This window comes from Salmo trutta, chromosome 12 (assembly GCF_901001165.1).
Source record: "Salmo trutta chromosome 12, fSalTru1.1, whole genome shotgun sequence".
NCBI lineage: Eukaryota > Metazoa > Chordata > Actinopteri > Salmoniformes > Salmonidae > Salmo > Salmo trutta.
In genome coordinates, this window is record NC_042968.1 from 21,919,993 (window position 1) to 21,937,736 (window position 17,744).

Consider the following 17,744-nt stretch of genomic DNA (forward strand, 5'->3'; position numbering starts at 1 on the left):
GGGGTGGTGTTTTATGTAGTAGGGTGTTTGATTTATTATTTCTAGGTTTGTATTTTCTATGTGGTCTCTAGTCTTTTGTATTTCTATGTCTAGTTTATTGGGGTTGGACTCTCAATTGGAGGCAGGTTGCCTCTGATTGAGAGTCCTATATATGGGTATGTGTTTGGTTAAGTGTTTGTGGGAGATTGTTTCTTGTTTTGCCTGTGTGAGCCTGACAAGACTGTTTTGTTGTTTTGGTGTTCTCTTTATTTAAAATAAATATCAAGATGAGCATCCACATTCCTGCTGCGTTTTGGTCCTCTATTCCCGACGACAACCGTTACAGTTAGGTACACATTGGTGCAACGACAATGCTTTTTTCGCGAATGCGCTTGTTAAAGCACCCGTTTGGCGAAGTAGGCTGTGATTCAATGATAAATTAACAGGCACCGCATAGATTATATGCAACGCAAGACAAGCTAGTTAAACTAGTAATATCATCAACCATGTGTAGTTAACTAGTGATTATGCTAAGATTGATTGTTTTTTATAAGATAAGTTTAATGCTAGCTAGCAACTTACCTTGGCTCCTTGCTGCACTCACGTAACCGGTGGTCAGCCTGCAACGCAGTCTCCTTGTGGATTGCAATGTAATCGCCATAATCGGCGTCCAAAAATGACGATTACCGATTGTTATGAAAACTTGAAATCGGCCCTAATTAATAGGTTGACCTCTAGTAGCAACACTTTTTCAGTTCTCCATGGCTAACGTTAAATCTTTCAAAAAATCTGTGGTAGGAAGGATTATCTTCACATACTGAGCAGCTCATGTTATAGACAGAAGCATGCTACATGGCAGAGCAATCCAAACTCATCTCTCGGCATGTCCAGCCCAGCCATTATCTCAGCCAATCATGGCTAGCTGGAAGGTTCCTGCCTTTTTCCGTGGCTAAACCAACAAGGCTCGTAATTTAACTATTGTATTTCTATTTACACATGGCACACAAGTTTGTTATTAAGACACATGAAAGTTCACATAATCCAGAAAGCATTTCTGCCAAAAAACACATTTGTATAAAAATAAAACGATTACATTCAAATGCCTCTCATGTGAAGTAGTGACATACGACAAAAGCCTAGCTTCCTGAAACAGGTCACATTTTTGAGCCCATTGCTGTGTCTTTCAGCTGGGGTCTAACTGATTCTGAATTTAAAAACAAAATTCATCTATGGAAACACACAAAGTGTTTCTGTGGAAACACACAGATTCTTTATGCTTTTTACAAGGGTTTCAGACAAATATGTGCCCTGCAAAAATCACTGTTCAAGTGTAATACAAGCATGCCTGCTTTTGGCTTTTCTTCGTATGTTTGACGCAAATAAATGCAGTGACTTTCCATGTCTTGTTCTAGTCAGATAACCAAACATTGTTCAACATCTTCACAGCTCTACCGTGGCATAGGGCTCCAGCTTATCCTGAGTGCTAATAGAGAACTAACAATAACAATAAAATGCTTTACTGAACATGATTCACACCTAACATAAATATGAGGTGTACAATAGTACTGTGTTGTAAAGTGTAACACACTGTGGTAATGTGGCCATTAACTGCCTTCAGTATATCATCAGTATGCTGTAATGTGTTACATTTGCCACATGGCACTGATTTGCTTGGGTATGAGATTGGACTAAAACAAAATCATAGAATACTACCACTGACAAACATCCAGTCTATCCAGACAAATGTAGAAGAATCTAACTATCGATGTGATGACAAACAGCCCTCACACATTGTGATTTGACCCTGGCAGAGGTGGAAAGGACTTTATAAATATAACCTTTAATTCAATGAGGCTAGTCTTGGACTGTGACCCGGGACTGAAATTCACTGTCCTTATCACCGCTCTCAGTAGTACAATACTGAACCATAAGGACCTCACAGAGCATGTATTCAACTATAGGTCACAGAGGCATCCTCTGGCTGTCTCATCTACATCTGCTACAATGCAGAGATACAACCTGGTTTACCAAATCCACTATGGCATGTAGCTAACTGTTCAGGATACAATGGATTTCCATTTCAAATGAATATTCCCATCGCACTGGAATCACTGTAATTCAATAGAGAACAAAACTACATTGAATTGGAATTGAGTGAAAACGAAAATGACAACCACAATATAACAATGTCATTTCCACTGGGCTATTATGTAAGCTAACTGGCTGGCATATTGGCAAGATAGCAAGCTGACTGAACAAACCAGCATCACCTCAAGCTGTGATGTAAATGTTCCGTCTATCCCTCTGTCTATCAATCCTACTAGAAATCCTAGAGTTCACTGCACATGTTCATTCAATCAATAGCTAGGGGCCTGAATGTTTTCTGGCCAACTCATGACCCAACTATCTATAATAAGGTGTATATACCATTCAGAGCACGTCACTTACCTAGTTCGTTGACCAGTGGTGTCCCGGGGGTCTCCACGCCCCCCATCACCCTCTCTACCGTGTCATGGGTCAGTCTGTGTGTCCTGGCTGCTGCCCTGTACAGGACAGGGTCCATCTCTCCGTTCTGTAGTCCGTTATGAGGGGCCCTTACTGGGGGCACAAACTGTAGTCCCCCCGGAGAAGCCTTGTACGGCATAGCTTTGGTCATCCTGTGTGGAGAGACATGCTTCCCCCCCCCTCCTCCTCCAGCTCCTCCTCCACTCACCTTCTTCTGCTTCAGAGAAGCTCCAGTACCAACCCCCAAACCCATGCCCTCCCTTACCCCTGCCCCAGGATTAACCCCGGCCCCTGGACTAACACTAGTCCTTTTCTTCTTACGTGCCTCTGCTCGTGCTCTCGGGGTGTCTGGGGCTGGAGGACGGGCGGATAGGAGGTGTGGTCCAACACCCCCTGGGGGCCCTCCTGGCCTCCCTAGTCCCCCAGCCGTCCCGGGGGGCAGCTTGGGGGGTTTGGGTTGTTTGTGTTGGGTGTGGAGATGCAGGCCGTCGATGAACTCCTCACAGTGCAGCAGGTGGTGCTCGGGCTCCCAGGTGTCCTCCTTGCTGCCGTAACCCTTCCACCGGATCAGGTACTCCCACTTGCCCTTCTTGTTGCGCCGCTTGTCCATGATCCGCTCCACCTAGAGGGAGAAAATCAAGAAAGAGTCAGTATTTCAAATGACATGATCACAATTCAATGACATTATCCTTGCCTAATAAATACCTATATCAGTTCCTTGGTGATTCATTCAGAAATGTGCACATGATACCATTTCTAATGATTTCAAATCAGATTGAAAAAGTACCACCTGTCACCATGTCATTCTCTAGTAAGCATGTGTAATAGGGATGTAAATAAAGTCTGACTAGGTTAAAGCTCCACTTTGAATCTCTCCTCTTTAATGTTAGCCTAACCAGTCTATCAGTGATTATGTTCTGGAATTGCTGTGCTGATAGGCAAGCTCTCATCATGCGTTAGAGAGAGCTGTTATAGGAGATGTAGGAGAGGAACAATGTAGGAGAGGAACAATGGGAGCAGCACTGTGATCACACAATTACAGATTAAAGGTGGAGCTGACAGACTGAGCATTTTGGCCTAAGAGTAGTTCTATATGAATTCAATCACTTTCTGACTGCCCCCCTTTTGATTTGAACGAAACTTTCCATGCACGTTTGCCCATGGTACAAGTGGTCAGAAAGTGACTTGCTTGACCTAATTGCCAAAACATTCAGGAGATAAAAGGTGCTCAAAGTTAACCCCTTTTGCATACCCAACCTACCATGAGACATCCATGTTTTCATCACTGAAAACAGATAAACAGTTGGGTTTGATATCATTTGAAAGCTTACAAACAGGGTTGTCAAAACTATTTAATCATCACTTATAGAGGTGAAAGCCATGTCGTGCCTATAAACAAGTGAGAAGCGTGACTCCAAACTGCTTTCTGAAAGCAATGGGCACTTTCTCATTCACTCGAGAGATTTCATTGTTTTAGAAACATGAAAAGAAATTGCCGATTATAATGCCTACACTACAGTCTAGTTTGTCCATTGTGTAACAGACAGGGTGTTCTTGACATATTCTCAAATGCACAATAATTAGACTCAGGAGAGGTGGTAATGATGGAGACAATGTTTGGCAGCACTGAACAAGTCCATTACCAACGAGGAAGCGTTCAATGTTCAGCGACTATATCTGGAATACTCAAATCACAAACCTTAAAAGTATAGACTGACACAGACAGACTCAATAAGAACAGCACACACACAAACTGAAAGACCAACAATAGAAGCAATTCCATCCTGGCTCCAACACAGAAGGACTGGCACAGAAACGCAAATGTACTGATAAAGAGTAGATGTCAGCGGAATAGTACACACACACACACACACACTTCCCTGACTAAACAGAAGGATCTCTGAAGGGGAAGAATCTGTTTCAAAGCTGACCAAATCATTTGGTTTTGCCATATAGACACAGTATAAGCTACAAAGAGATCCACAAAGCACTTCTTCCTCAACTCGATATTAACACTACTCAAGCAGGCCAATAGTACCAACTCCAGAGAGCTATGAACGTCAGGGCAGCATATCCCATCTCCATTCCAAAATAGAGTAAAACTTAACATCTCAGACTATTCTATCACAGATAAAGACACACCGTATATTCGAACTTCATGAATAACTTAGACATTATGTGCAAATGTTGTGGACACCTCTTCAAATTAGTGGATTTGGCAATTTCAGCCACACCTGTTCCTGACAGGTGTATAAAACCTATCACACCGCCATGCAATCGCCATAGGGAAACATTGCACAGCCATGCAATCCATAGACTAACATTGGCAGAAGAATGGCCTTGCTGTAAAGCTCAGTGACTTTCAATGTGGCACCGTCATAGGATACCACCTTTCCCAACAAGTCAGTTCGTCAAATTTCTACCCTCTAGAGCTGCCCCGGTCAACTGTAAGTGCTGTTATTGTGAAGTGAAAACGTTTAAGAGCAACAACGGCTCAGACGTAAAGTGGTAGGCCACACAAGCTCACAGAATAGGACTGGCGAGTGCTGGAGCGCACAGCGCGCAAAAATCGTCTGTCCTCAGTTGCAACACTCACTACCAAGTTCCAAACTGCCTCTGGAACCAATGTCAGCACAAGAACTGTTCGTCGGGATCTTCATGAAATGGGTTTCCATGGCCGAGCAGCCCACACAAGCCTAAGATCACCACCGCAATGCCAAGTGTCGGCTGGAGTGGTGTAAAGCTCGCCGCCATTGGACTCTGAGGCAGTGGAAACGCGTTCTCTGGAGTGATAAATCACTCTTCCCCATCTGGCAGTCCCGATGGACGAATCTGGGTTTGCTGATGCCAGGAGAACGCTACCTGCCCCAATGCATAGTGCCAACTGTAAAGTTTGGTGGAGGAGGAATAATGGTCTGGGGCTGTTTTTCATGGTTTGGGCTAGGCCCCTTAGTTCCAGTGAAGGGAAATCTTAACGCTACAGCATACAATGGCATTCTAGACGATTTTTTGCCTCCAACTTTGTTTGGAGAAGGCCTTTTCCTGTTTCAGCATGACAATGCCCACGTGCACAAAGCGAGGTCCATACAGAAATGGTTACTCGAGATCAGTGTGGAAGAACTTGACTGGCCTGCACAGAGCCCTGACCTCAACCCCATCAAACACCTTTGGGATGAATTGAAATCTGACTGCGAGTCAGGCCTAATCGCCCAACATCAGTGCCCGACCTCACTAATGCTCGTGGCTGAATGGAAGCAAGTCCCCGCAGCAATGTTTCAACATCTAGTGGAAAGCCTTCCCAGAAGAGTTGAGGCTGTTATAGCAGCAAAAGAAGGGACCAACTCCATATTAATGCCCATGATTCTGGAATGAGATGTCCAAAGAGCAGGTGTCCACATACTTTTGGTCATGTAGTGTATGTCTCTCGGCTTCCGGGGAGAATTGATTCTTAAAAGTACATTTGTAACGTCCTGCTGGTGGGAGATACAGTAGGACCCAGTCCACTGTGGGAAGGAGATAAGAACCCATAGGCTGACATGTAGGCTGCTATCATGGAGAACCCTTAAACATGACTGTGGATATTCATGGTCACACACACACACACACACACACACACATTGAGCATGACATTTGACAGAGCCATTATGAATGACCACAGAATACAAATAGTCAAGGGGGAGCTTTCTCCATTCTACACACAGACACCCAGATGCATAATAAAGGTTATGTTCTCTGGGTCATGACCCTTTTAGTGGTCTATATTATTCTGTATAACATTCTGTTTTCGGAGTATGTTCATGTGTGTGTGTGTGTGTGTGTAGATGTGCGTGTGGTACATGTGTTCTTCTGTTTGCCTGTTGCATGTCCACCCCCAGAGACCAAGCAAACAGAAACAAGCCTAATTGGTTGGCAGCAGCTCTCTCACGCCCTCCACCACATCATCTCAGGAGGGACCTTCCCCCTTGATCTCCTGTTCTCATGGAGGCAGTTGACAATGGCACTGGAGAAACTAGCAGGAGACCTTGATGCTTCAGGGACCTCACTGAGGTTCTCTGTAGACATTCATGCTTTCTTCCAATAACCATCATTACATGCTGCAGAAAAGCAATAATAGGCTCATTCAATCTTTATTATCACATTTAGGAAGCCACACACTGTAGAACTCAAGTGTGTTAACAGATAACTATCTATGGTGTCCTCTTCAATAATCTATGATGGCCTCTTTGTTTGCAAATGAATATGAATATACAGCTATTAACGTGAACTGTTGACCTAGGTTGTTCTCTGACAGTACAACATTAAAGATAGAAACCAAATTAGTATTGGAAACGGGGCGTTTTATTGAGAACAGAGTCTGTTTTATACTGTAATCCATTTCTTGATCCAGACCTCCATTCATCACACAACCTCACATCTTGCCAAGCGTTGTTTTTGTTCAGCAGTTAACCTTGTACCAGATGGAAGTGCCCTGACATTTAGCCCCAGCATTTCCTTGGTGTTTAGTGGTCTCATACACAATGCTGCGGATGACAAGCTGTGGGAAGACAAGCAGACTCCCACACTAAAGAGCATGCAGACATCAGTCTGGCTACTATACTTTACCCTCCCCACTAGCTATGTAGCTGCCTGTCTCCAGTTCAAATGCTTTTCTCCTTTCCTTTAGAAAACATCCTCCCACCCACATGACTTCAATGGAGCTTGACTTAGACCTCGCATCGAAGCTGGGAGGGGCAGCGTGTGTGTGTGTGTGTGTACAGAGGAGAGTTTAATGAAATGCCTTTTTAAAAGAAAAAAGGAGTAACAAAAAGTAGTGATTTGCTCCCACACAGGAGAGAGCGAGCAGCGCAGAGCTCCACACATCTCTGTGTAATACACACACACACACACACACACACACAGCAAGCCGGAATGGTCGTCTGCCTCCCAGCAAGCCCATTAACACATAGTAGGACACTGAGCCCAAATGGCCATCTGCCCATTACCAGACAGTGATGGGATGAGCAACAGGGACATGAATACAGAGCCGCTCCACATTGATACTATATTGGCCTGTGTATAAAAATATGTATATGTGTATAGAAAGTATTCAGACCCCTTCACTTTTTCCACAATTTGTTACGTTACAGCCTTATTCTAAAATATATTAGAACATTTCACTCCCCCTCAATCTACACACAATACCCCATAATGACGAAGAAAACGTTTTTTTTTAAATGTTTGCAAATGTATTAAAAATAAAAACTGAAATATGACATTGACATAAGTATTCAGACCCTTTACTCAGTACTTTGTTGAAGCACCTTTGGCAGCGATTACAGCCTCGATTCTTGGGTATGATGCTACAAGCCTGGCACACCTGTATTTGAGAAGTTTCTCCCATTCTTCTATGCAGATCTTCTCAAGCTTTGCAGAACTATTTTCAGGTCTCTCCAGAGATGTTCGATCAGGTTCAAGTCTGGGCTCTGGCTGGGTCACTCAAGGACATTCAGAGACTTGCCACTCCTGCATTGTCTTGGCTGTGTGCTTTTGGTTGTTGTTCTGTTGGAAGGTGAACCTTCAACCCAGTCTGAGGTCCTGAGCGCTCTGGAGCAGGTTTTCATCAAGGATCTCTCTGTACTTTGCGCAGTTCATCTTTCCCTCGATCCTGACTAGTCTCCCAGTCCCTGCCGCTGAAAAACATCCCCACAGCATGATGCTGCCATCACAATGCTTCACCGTAGGGATGGTATTGGCCAGGTGATGAGCGGTGCCTGGTTTCCTCCAGATGTGACGCTTGGCATTCAGGCCAAAGAGTTCAATCTTGGTTTCATCAGACCAGAGAATCTTGTTTCTCATGGTCATAAAGTCCTTTAGGTGGCTTTTGGCAAATTCCAAGCGGACTGTCATTTGCCTTTTACTGAGGAGTGCCACTCTACCATAAAGGCCTGATTGGTGGAGAGCTGCACAGATGGTTGTCCTTCTGGAAGGCTCTCCCATCTCCAGGAGCTCTGGACACAATTCTGTCTCGGAGATCTACGGACAATTCCTTCGACCTCATGGCTTGTTTTTCTGCTCTGACATGCACTGTCAACTGTGAGACCTTATATAGACAGGTGTGTGCCTTTCCAAATCATGTCCAATCAATTGAATTTACCACAGATGGACTCCAATCAAGTTGTAGAAACATCTCAAGGATGATTGATGGAAACAGGATGCACCTGAGCTCAATTTCGAGTCTTATAGCAAAGGATCTGAATGCTTATGTAAATAAGGTATGCGTTTTTTATTTTTAATACATTTGCAAAAATGTCTAAAAACCTGTTTTCGCTTTGTCATTCTGGGAATTTGTGTATCGATTGATGAGGATTTTTTTCTATTTATTCCATTTTAGAATAAGGCTGTAATGTAACAAAATGTGGAAAAAGTCAAGGGTTCTGAATACTTTCCACTGTATCATACTGAGCCTGAATGGTGTGTATCCAGCTTGCTCATTACCAGAGAGAGGAGATATATTAAAGAGACTTGTGATGTGGAGAGTCTTCACCTCATCCCCGGAGCCAGCTGCTTCTTACAGCGCCATGGTGGCCCTGGCTAGTCTGCTCCTTCTGACAATGACCACCTCCAAGGGGGACAATCAGCAGGGGGCAGACGTTCAATCTCAGTAGCGCACACACACACACACACACACACAGTTGGGCTGGTGTGATGAGACCGTAACATCCTCTTTCTCACTCTGACATAAGGTCCATTGTTAGTGGCCGGACCTGACATGTCACCCTGCTGGGTTCTTACTTCCAAATTGATTATTTCTGTATGACTGTTCACCAACTATTCAACAGGAGTCACAAGCCAAGAAACACTGATTACGTGCACATTTGCAGACAAGTGGACATAAACACTAGAAACAAAAAAGAAACACACAACTTCTATTTCCTTTGCATTCCAACTAGGCTATCAGGAGAATGTTTCATGTTAAAGGCTTTAGGTGTGGATGTGGAGCTGTTGAGCTCCAGCAGTGAGGAATGCTCCTGCCACCCGAGGTGCCTACTCATTAGTATGACTTAACAACCTAAGATGGGCGAGCAGCAGGGGTGTCATGAAGAGACGATTATGATGCTTACCGCCCTGCACACTGTCACACTAACCAGATCAAAGCCGACTTCAGAGAGAGAAAACACTCTCCTTCCTCAGGTTAAGTAAAACAGACAAGGGGAGTGGGTTGGAGAGGGGTTCAACAACACACAATACATGACTATGAGCTGGCAGGGAATCAGTGGAGGTGGAGATGCCTATCCTGAGCATCCAGTTCACAGTACCCAGAGCCTGGGTATAGCAGGAACACACGGAGGTCTGCCAGGGCTGAGTACTGCAGTTTAAACGCTGTCAAAGGGGTTCATTTAGTCCTTCTAAATTAAAATGGACATTTCTGTTTGTTGGTAGTGAACACAGAATTCATGAAAGAAGCCAAATCTTAATTCAAGCAATGGTCAAAGAACACATTGTGAGTATACTGTCTCTGAGACAGCTTCAGTGTATTTGGCGACCCATTAAGTGCTGTGTATCTCCCATGCAGTGCATAGTTTATTGCCCTCATGGCCCACATGTTTCCCCCCTGCGAGGTCAACCCGTTTCCTCCAGTCTCTCTCTACCGCTCCCAATGGCCAGTTACAACTACTTTTGTTTTGAACAAGAACAATTGTGCTGATAAAGGCTGCATGTTGATGGTTAACAACTTGATTACTTTATGAATTTTGAATGAATAGAATAATGAACTGATGATTATTTCAGCTGCATCTTGACAGCTCATCATGGACCGCAAGGCTCTCCAGAGGGTGGTGCGGTCTGCACAACGCATCACCAGGGTCAAACTACCTGCCCTCCAGGACACCTACACCACCCGATGTCACAGGAAGGCCAAAAAGATCATCAAGGACAACAACCACCTGAGCCACTGCCTGTTCACCCCACTATCATCCAGAAGGCGAGGTCAGTACAGGTGCATCAAAGCTGGGACCGAGAGACTGAAAAACAGCTTCTATCTCAAGGCCATCAGACTGCTAAACAGCAATCACTAACTCAGAGAGGATGCTGCCTACATTGAGACCCAATCACTGGCCACATTAATAAATGGATCATCAGTCATTTTAAACAATGCCACTTTAACATTGCTTACATATCTTACATTACTCATATCACATGTATATACTGTATTTTATACCATCTACTGCACCTTGCCTATGCCGCTTGGCCCTCGCTCATTCATATATTTATATGTGCATATTCTCATTCACCCCTTTAGATGTGTGTTTATTAGGTAGTTGTTGGAATACTTAGATATTACTGCACTGTCGGAATTAGAAGCACAAGCATTTCGCTACACTCGCATTAACATCTGCTAACCATGTGTATGTGACCAATACAATTTGATCTTGAGCAATATTTAAATCACTTGTTGACTAATCAAAAGGTTCTAATTTAGCTCCCTCCATGACCACTTTCATGACATTTTCTGGAGGCGTACAAATGTGATTTATTTCTATAACAGAATATTCATATTTCCCTATATCATATCATGCATTTCTTGAAAACATAACACAAACTCCTAAATATAGCCTATCCATTGCTAATCCATAGGATTACTGCTGCTCAGTCACACAGCAGAGGGTTTATCAGAACTGCAGGTGTTCTGAGACATTGGAGCTTGGGGCATCTAGTGTAGGTGGCCACTTGAATAGACCAGACCATCTCAATCAATATGAGATAAGGAGAGGGAGAACATAAAATGAGTGTGTGTGTGTGAGTGAGTGAGAGAGAAAGAGAGTGTGTGTGGGGGGGGCAGAGAGAAGCAGAAAGAGAAGCAGGGAAAGAGAGATGCAAAGACAGATTAATGTTTGAGTGATGGTGCATAAGAAAGTAGCATAATTGTACAATCATAGGCCTATCATATTTCAAAGATATTCCTCTGAAAATTTCAAAGTTAAGTTGAGACATGATCTTGAAATATCAATAATTCTGAGCTCTTCAATGTTCCACATTTGATTCAGATCATTTGATTCAACTTGCATGTCATTTAACTGGGTGTATAGGCCTAGATGTTGCAGTTCCTAATTGGAAAGTAAAAACTATAGTTCAAATTCCTCTTCTGCAAATCATAGCTTCTTAATTCTTCTAAACTAAGTGTATCATAGTCCTACAGTTTGTTAGGTAGCCTAAACACACCTTCACATGTAACACACTTACAGCCCACATTTCCTGAATACACTACTGGAGTCATACAGAAGGACACTATTTATAGTGAAGTCTTCCTCTCGCACTTGTATTACCACGTGCTTGAACCAGTTCAGCCCACCTCACTTACTGGAATACACAGATCTATGTGCAAAAAAAGGCATGTCCAGAAAGAACATGTGCTAACTGGCAATTTCAATAAGTGATTGTCATCGTTTTGACCATCAGAAATTGCATTTACGTTGTAGCCAATTAATATGCCATATGAAATGTGACCTGGGCTTGTTAGGTTATATAGAGCAACAGACCTCCCATCATTTAAGTGCATTTGTCATTACTAAATCTTTTTTTTAAGGTCAACCTTTTACGGTGCAACGATTAAAATGATTGAATATGGATTCAGACACCTGAAGAGGAGTATTTGGTGGAAAGTGGACAGGCACATTTCCAACTATGTCAGCAAACACAGGAAATGTAGGCTTTATGACAATGTTATTCCTAATGACTAAAAATTACTTGTTAATACTAATGGTTCAGTTGGTAGAGCATGGCGGTTGCTACACCAGGGTTGTGGGTTCGATTCCCAAGGGGGGCCAGTATGAAAATGTATACACTCACTCCTGTAAGTCGCTCTGGATAAGAGTGTCTGCTAAATGACTCAAATGTAAATGTAATGAATAAGAATTATAAATCAATCACTACAGCCTAAGGAAAACAGTCAGACAGGGATCATTTCAGAAGCCATTTAAACAGTCTGAACCATTTCTCAAAGCAATAGTGAAACAATGTAACAGAGAATTCCTAGCCAATAAATCAGAGGAAAGCACACATTTGAGTTATGACAACAAACAGCAGGAAATAGCTCACAGCTGAAAACAAGCACTAATGTCAACCTGGTCAACAGTTGATGGTGACATGCCACACAATAGGTCAATGCAAGTCAACTTATTTACCTATCTGGTGATGATCAGGCAATACAACTAGTTTGTGACCTTGTAGTGCAACTGGTATAGGCCACCAGTGAAAAGAAACCAAAACATGGTAGCATGGCATCACTCCTCCAATAAAGAAGAATTGGAGTCAGCAACATTGTCAACAATAGGCCTACAATAAGCACAAGACAACCATGGAAGACTGACCAAGTTCTTGGCAGCAATAAATCCAATCCATCACCATAAAAGTCATGCCATCCCATTGGGCCAAAACTTGTTGAATCAACGTTGTTTCCACATCATTTCAACCCCCCAAAAAGCAATGTGATGACGTTGAATCAACGTGGAAAACTGATTGGATTTGCAAAAAGTCATCAACTTAAGGGCATCGTTTTTTAGCACAACTTTTAACCTAAATCCAACAAAAAAGGCACCATGTCATTGATTTCCCGTTGATTTCACGTTAGTTGAAAACTCAACCAAATGTAGGCCTAAATCAAAACTAGACGTTGAACTGACGTGTGTGCCCAGTGGGATGTGCGCGTAATCATCGAAACCTTCTAGGCTATTCCATCCATCCATTCATCCATCCATCACCCAACATTTGGCAAACTTTTCGCCCCGGAATTGTTGAGGCGCACATTCTGGCACGCCAAATGCATCATGTAGTTAAACCACAATAACTCCATCGAAGCTTCTCCACTACATTGTTGTCACCTCCACTAAATGTTTGCTCGGCTAATAATACATTGCCTATCCTCTGGCATGCGCACCTTCCTAACCATCACCCGTCTGGGGCAATTTAACGTGTCCGTTTCTTGCTCCTGTCACTTTATCATGACTTTCAACTCGCGCGACCGACAGGGAGTTTATATTTTATGATCTTATCGCGAACTCTAACACTCACAACTCTATACAATTCACCCGATACAAAAGTCGCCGAGGCACATCGAAAAAAGACGAGCCTCATCTTCTCGAGAGGGTTGGTTAGTTTCGCCTGTCAAATGGTTTAGGACTTCGTTTTTTCTCCATTAACGAGGACCTCCCCTTACTTCCTAATTCCAGTATTCGTCAATATTACAGAGTATTTCGCTTAGACATGGTTTCACAGTACCTCGTAAAGGTCTCCCGAAGCCATCCTGTGGTGCGGACTTCGGCGGCGCGGCGTTCTTCCTTGCCTTGTTGGCTTTTTTGGATCCTATTCGCTCGGTGTTTTGACGAAAGCCCTGATAGACGGGTATTAGCGAACAGCCTTGTTATTCTGAGCCAGCCGCAGTAGCAGATCATCAGACAGTGTCAATCGAGCCCGGCGCTCTGCGATGGATCGCTCTTCACTTAAAACAAACAACCAGGGGGAGATTGGGGCGGTGCTGTTTATTCAGTGCGGAGTGGATGACTGAAATTAGTCAACGTATGAACGTAATCATGTGTGAAATGCGCTCCAGTCCCCTGCGCTGTAGAGGTAGCCCAATCTCCATGAACCAAATGGATGATGAATATACGTCTTCCGTTGAGGGACACCGAATGATGAGTCCAATTTGCTTTCCTTTCCTGTCTGTCCAGTTGAATTGAGACGATCATTTGAAGAACTAATTGGTTTTATAATCTATTTCACCTAGCACATTTGTTATTGTGAGTAATGCGATGTAGTACATTTGATTAGAGAACTGTCATTGCTCATTATAGTAGACATATTGCCCTCTTCCATTTTACTGCAATTTTTCACATTCAATGTTAAAATGCCACGATGACCCTGACACTCACTGTAATGAATGTTCTCCATGTAATAACATAGTTGTTAACATTTATTTACCCTAAATGAGATAGGCCTACTTTTCCAATAATGAATGGGTTACATTTACTCATTAGGTGTAAATGAAATGCAGAATAAAATAGGCCTGCTCCTCTGTGTTTAAATGAAATGCTTAATAAAATAGGCCTGCTCCTCTGAATACCTTCGTGTTTAAATGAAATGCTTAATAAAATAGGCCTGCTCCTCTGAATACCTTCGTGTTTAAATGAAATGCTTAATAAAATAGGCCTGCTCCTCTGAATACCTTCGTGTTTAAACGAAATGCTTAATAAAATAGGCCTGCTCCTCTGAATACCTTCGTGTTTAAATGAAATGCTTAATAAAATAGGCCTGCTCCTCTGAATAGCTTCGTGTTTAAATGAAATGCTTAATAAAATAGGCCTGCTCCTCTGAATACCTTCGTGTTTAAATGAAATGCTTAATAAAATAGGCCTGCTGCTCTGAATACCTTCGTGTTTAAATGAAATGCTTAATAAAATAGGCCTGCTCCTCTGAATACCTTCGTGTTTAAATGAAATGCGTAATAAAATAGGCCTGCTCCTCTGAATACCTTCGTGTTTAAATGAAATGCTTAATAAAATAGGCCTGCTCCTCTGAATACCTTCGTGTTTAAATGAAATGCTTAATAAAATAGGCCTGCTCCTCTGAATACCTTCGTGTTTAAATGAAATGCTTAATAAAATAGGCCTGCTCCTCTGAATACCTTCGTGTTTAAATGAAATGCTTAATAAAATAGGCCTGCTCCTCTGAATACCTTCGTGTTTAAATGAAATGCTTAATAAAATAGGCCTGCTCCTCTGAATACCTTCGTGTTTAAATGAAATGCTTAATAAAATAGGCCTGCTCCTCTGAATACCTTCGTGTTTAAATGAAATGCTTAATAAAATAGGCCTGCTCCTCTGAATACCTTCGTGTTTAAATGAAATGCTTAATAAAAAGGCCTGCTCCTCTGAATACCTTCGTGTTTAAATGAAATGCTTAATAAAATAGGCCTGCTCCTCTGAATACCTTCGTGTTTAAATGAAATGCTTAATAAAATAGGCCTGCTCCTCTGAATACCTTCGTGTTTTAGTTGGTGGCTAAACTCAACTGGTTATTCATTTAATTAAGAATACGATTAGCACTGCTTTTTCAATACTGAGATAGTGTGGACTCACATTTTTTAAATGTATTTTTAAACATTATCCTGCAGAACCTGTTGCATTCCACATCCAGGGTTGCCCAGCTTGATAAATGGGCAATAACCACAATGCAGTGCAAAGAAGACTGAAGACAGTGATAAGCAACAGTATGGTACTTTCAACAGTTGTGTATGTCACATCAGACAATTATTGACAGTTTACAGTTTAGTGGAAAGTGTATGAGGGAAATAGATAGATCATTTTGATATTATTGCTCTATATTGATTGTAATCCGAGAGCCCTTTAGGTACTCCTTACATACTTGGTGTCCTGTGATACCCATTTACTTGGCTGTGGTTTGCTTTCACATTAAACTCTTATTAAACGCTCAACACACATTTACCCCCTACTCACCAGATATTTAGAGATACTTGGTTTCTCTCCACAGAGACATACAGTAGGGGTTATTTGTGTTCCAGTAAGGCTATGTGTGTGTGTGTGTGTGTGTGTGTGTGTGTGTGTGTGTGTGTGTGTGTGTGTGTGTGTGTGTGTGTGTGTGTGTGTGTGTGTGTGTGTGTGTGTGTGTGGCTAACCACAAACCACACCCTTCAACCCCACCCCCAACAACGGCCTCTAAGCCAACAGAGCAGCACGGGTGATGTGAAATTAGGGCTTGTGGAACTTCCTGTGACCCCATTTACTGTCCCCTGTCTGCGTCTCTCTCTCCTACTGCAGTTCATACAGCCTCATTCTGAATCATGGGTTTTCCCTGGCCATTTAATGACAGGCAAAATAAACCCTGGAGTTTCCTCAATGTTGTCAGAGGTTGACACCATTTATAACTGTATAACAAACCCTCTCTTGGAGTATGAAACAGGTGCTGAACATTTGTGAGAATGATTTGTAGGGATGTTACTGGCATGTTAAAACATTGACCTCAGACACGTTTTGCCTTTAAAATCAGGGACATCTCTGGCAGTAAGGGAATGAGGAAATGACAGAGGAGGAGGTGTAGTCTGAGTAGATTCCAGTTTGCTGTATGAGATCCCAAACCGTTTGGACTGTTTAGCCGGAGGTGCACCAACACCAAGTCTATCATATACTTCCAGCGGCTCTGCATTTCATTGTATTTGGCAAAACTGAGAGAGGGAGAGAGAAGAATAAGAAATTACATCCCTTAAAAAGTTGAATTCTCTGTATTTCTAGTTGTGAAACCACTATACATTATTGGTATGATGGACACAAACGTCTCCCATCTACAAAACTGCTGTAGGCCTGTCATGTACAGTACTACTAAGATATAGTGGGGTTATAACTTATACGTGCTCCTGATGAGGGCTACAATGCCTTATGACTGCATAATAACCCATCGTAGCTGTTGACCTTAAGTAACATGTTACTGCTGCTTTGGCAAACGCCCATGTTTAGCCATGACTATTTACAGACCATGACAACACAATTATCAGGCACAACGGAAGGTGTGCCCTTTTGAACACATGATGTCATCTCTCTGTTTGCACTTTCACCTCATACCTTACTCCCAAATCATTTGTCACAGAGAGCAAAAAGGAGGAAGGGACAGAACTGAAATGACTCCACTCTACTTTGTACATCTAGCAGTGAATGTAAGCCTCTGTGTCCTACCTTCTATATGTTACCAGACAAACCCAGCAGGAAAGTAGTGGGTGTGTGTGTGGTTTGTGATCATTTCTAAATGTCATACATGCAAGTGTTTGTCTAATAAAAAATCAACCAGTGTGAATCCCACAGCAATGGTCATTTTCCATAGTCTATTTAGATTTTAAAAACCCATTTACACTTAATCTATTCTAGAAAATCTGTATTTGTATCTTTTGCCATCAAGCCTTTAAAGTCAGGGTGCTTATGTGGCTTGCTTCTTTGACAGAGCGAGGTTTTAACTATGTCTTTTGCCTCTGAGGTGTTCATACAATCAAAACATCTGCTAAAAAAACCTCTATCTATCTCAATTAATACCCCTGTAGTTTACACATCAAGGTTCAGCCTGTCTTTTACAGTCCTTGAAGCCATTATAAACCAATAGTATTTTGTATTTGAGCCACAGAGTCCTCACAGACATATTTTACCTCATATCAGTTGGGAGTGATTACTCATTATTTGGCGATATTTAAGAGATTGTCTTTCTCAAACAATCTGTCCTCCCAACAG

The 17,744-nt window shown here is 42.4% G+C and overlaps 1 protein-coding gene across 1 annotated transcript in view; it reads right to left on the reverse strand.

Moving 5' to 3' along the window:
* Positions 1–14,339, reverse strand: part of LOC115203179 (chromodomain Y-like protein 2) — a 45,292-nt gene extending 30,953 nt beyond the window's left edge. The window contains exons 1-2 of the mRNA XM_029767608.1: positions 13,738–14,339; positions 2,428–3,106 (exon numbers count right to left, since the gene is read on the reverse strand). Coding sequence (XP_029623468.1) covers positions 2,428–3,106; positions 13,738–13,761 — 703 coding nt within the window. The 5' untranslated portion in view covers positions 13,762–14,339. The remainder of the gene's footprint in view (positions 1–2,427; positions 3,107–13,737) is intronic.
* Positions 14,340–17,744: the final 3,405 nt, after the last annotated feature.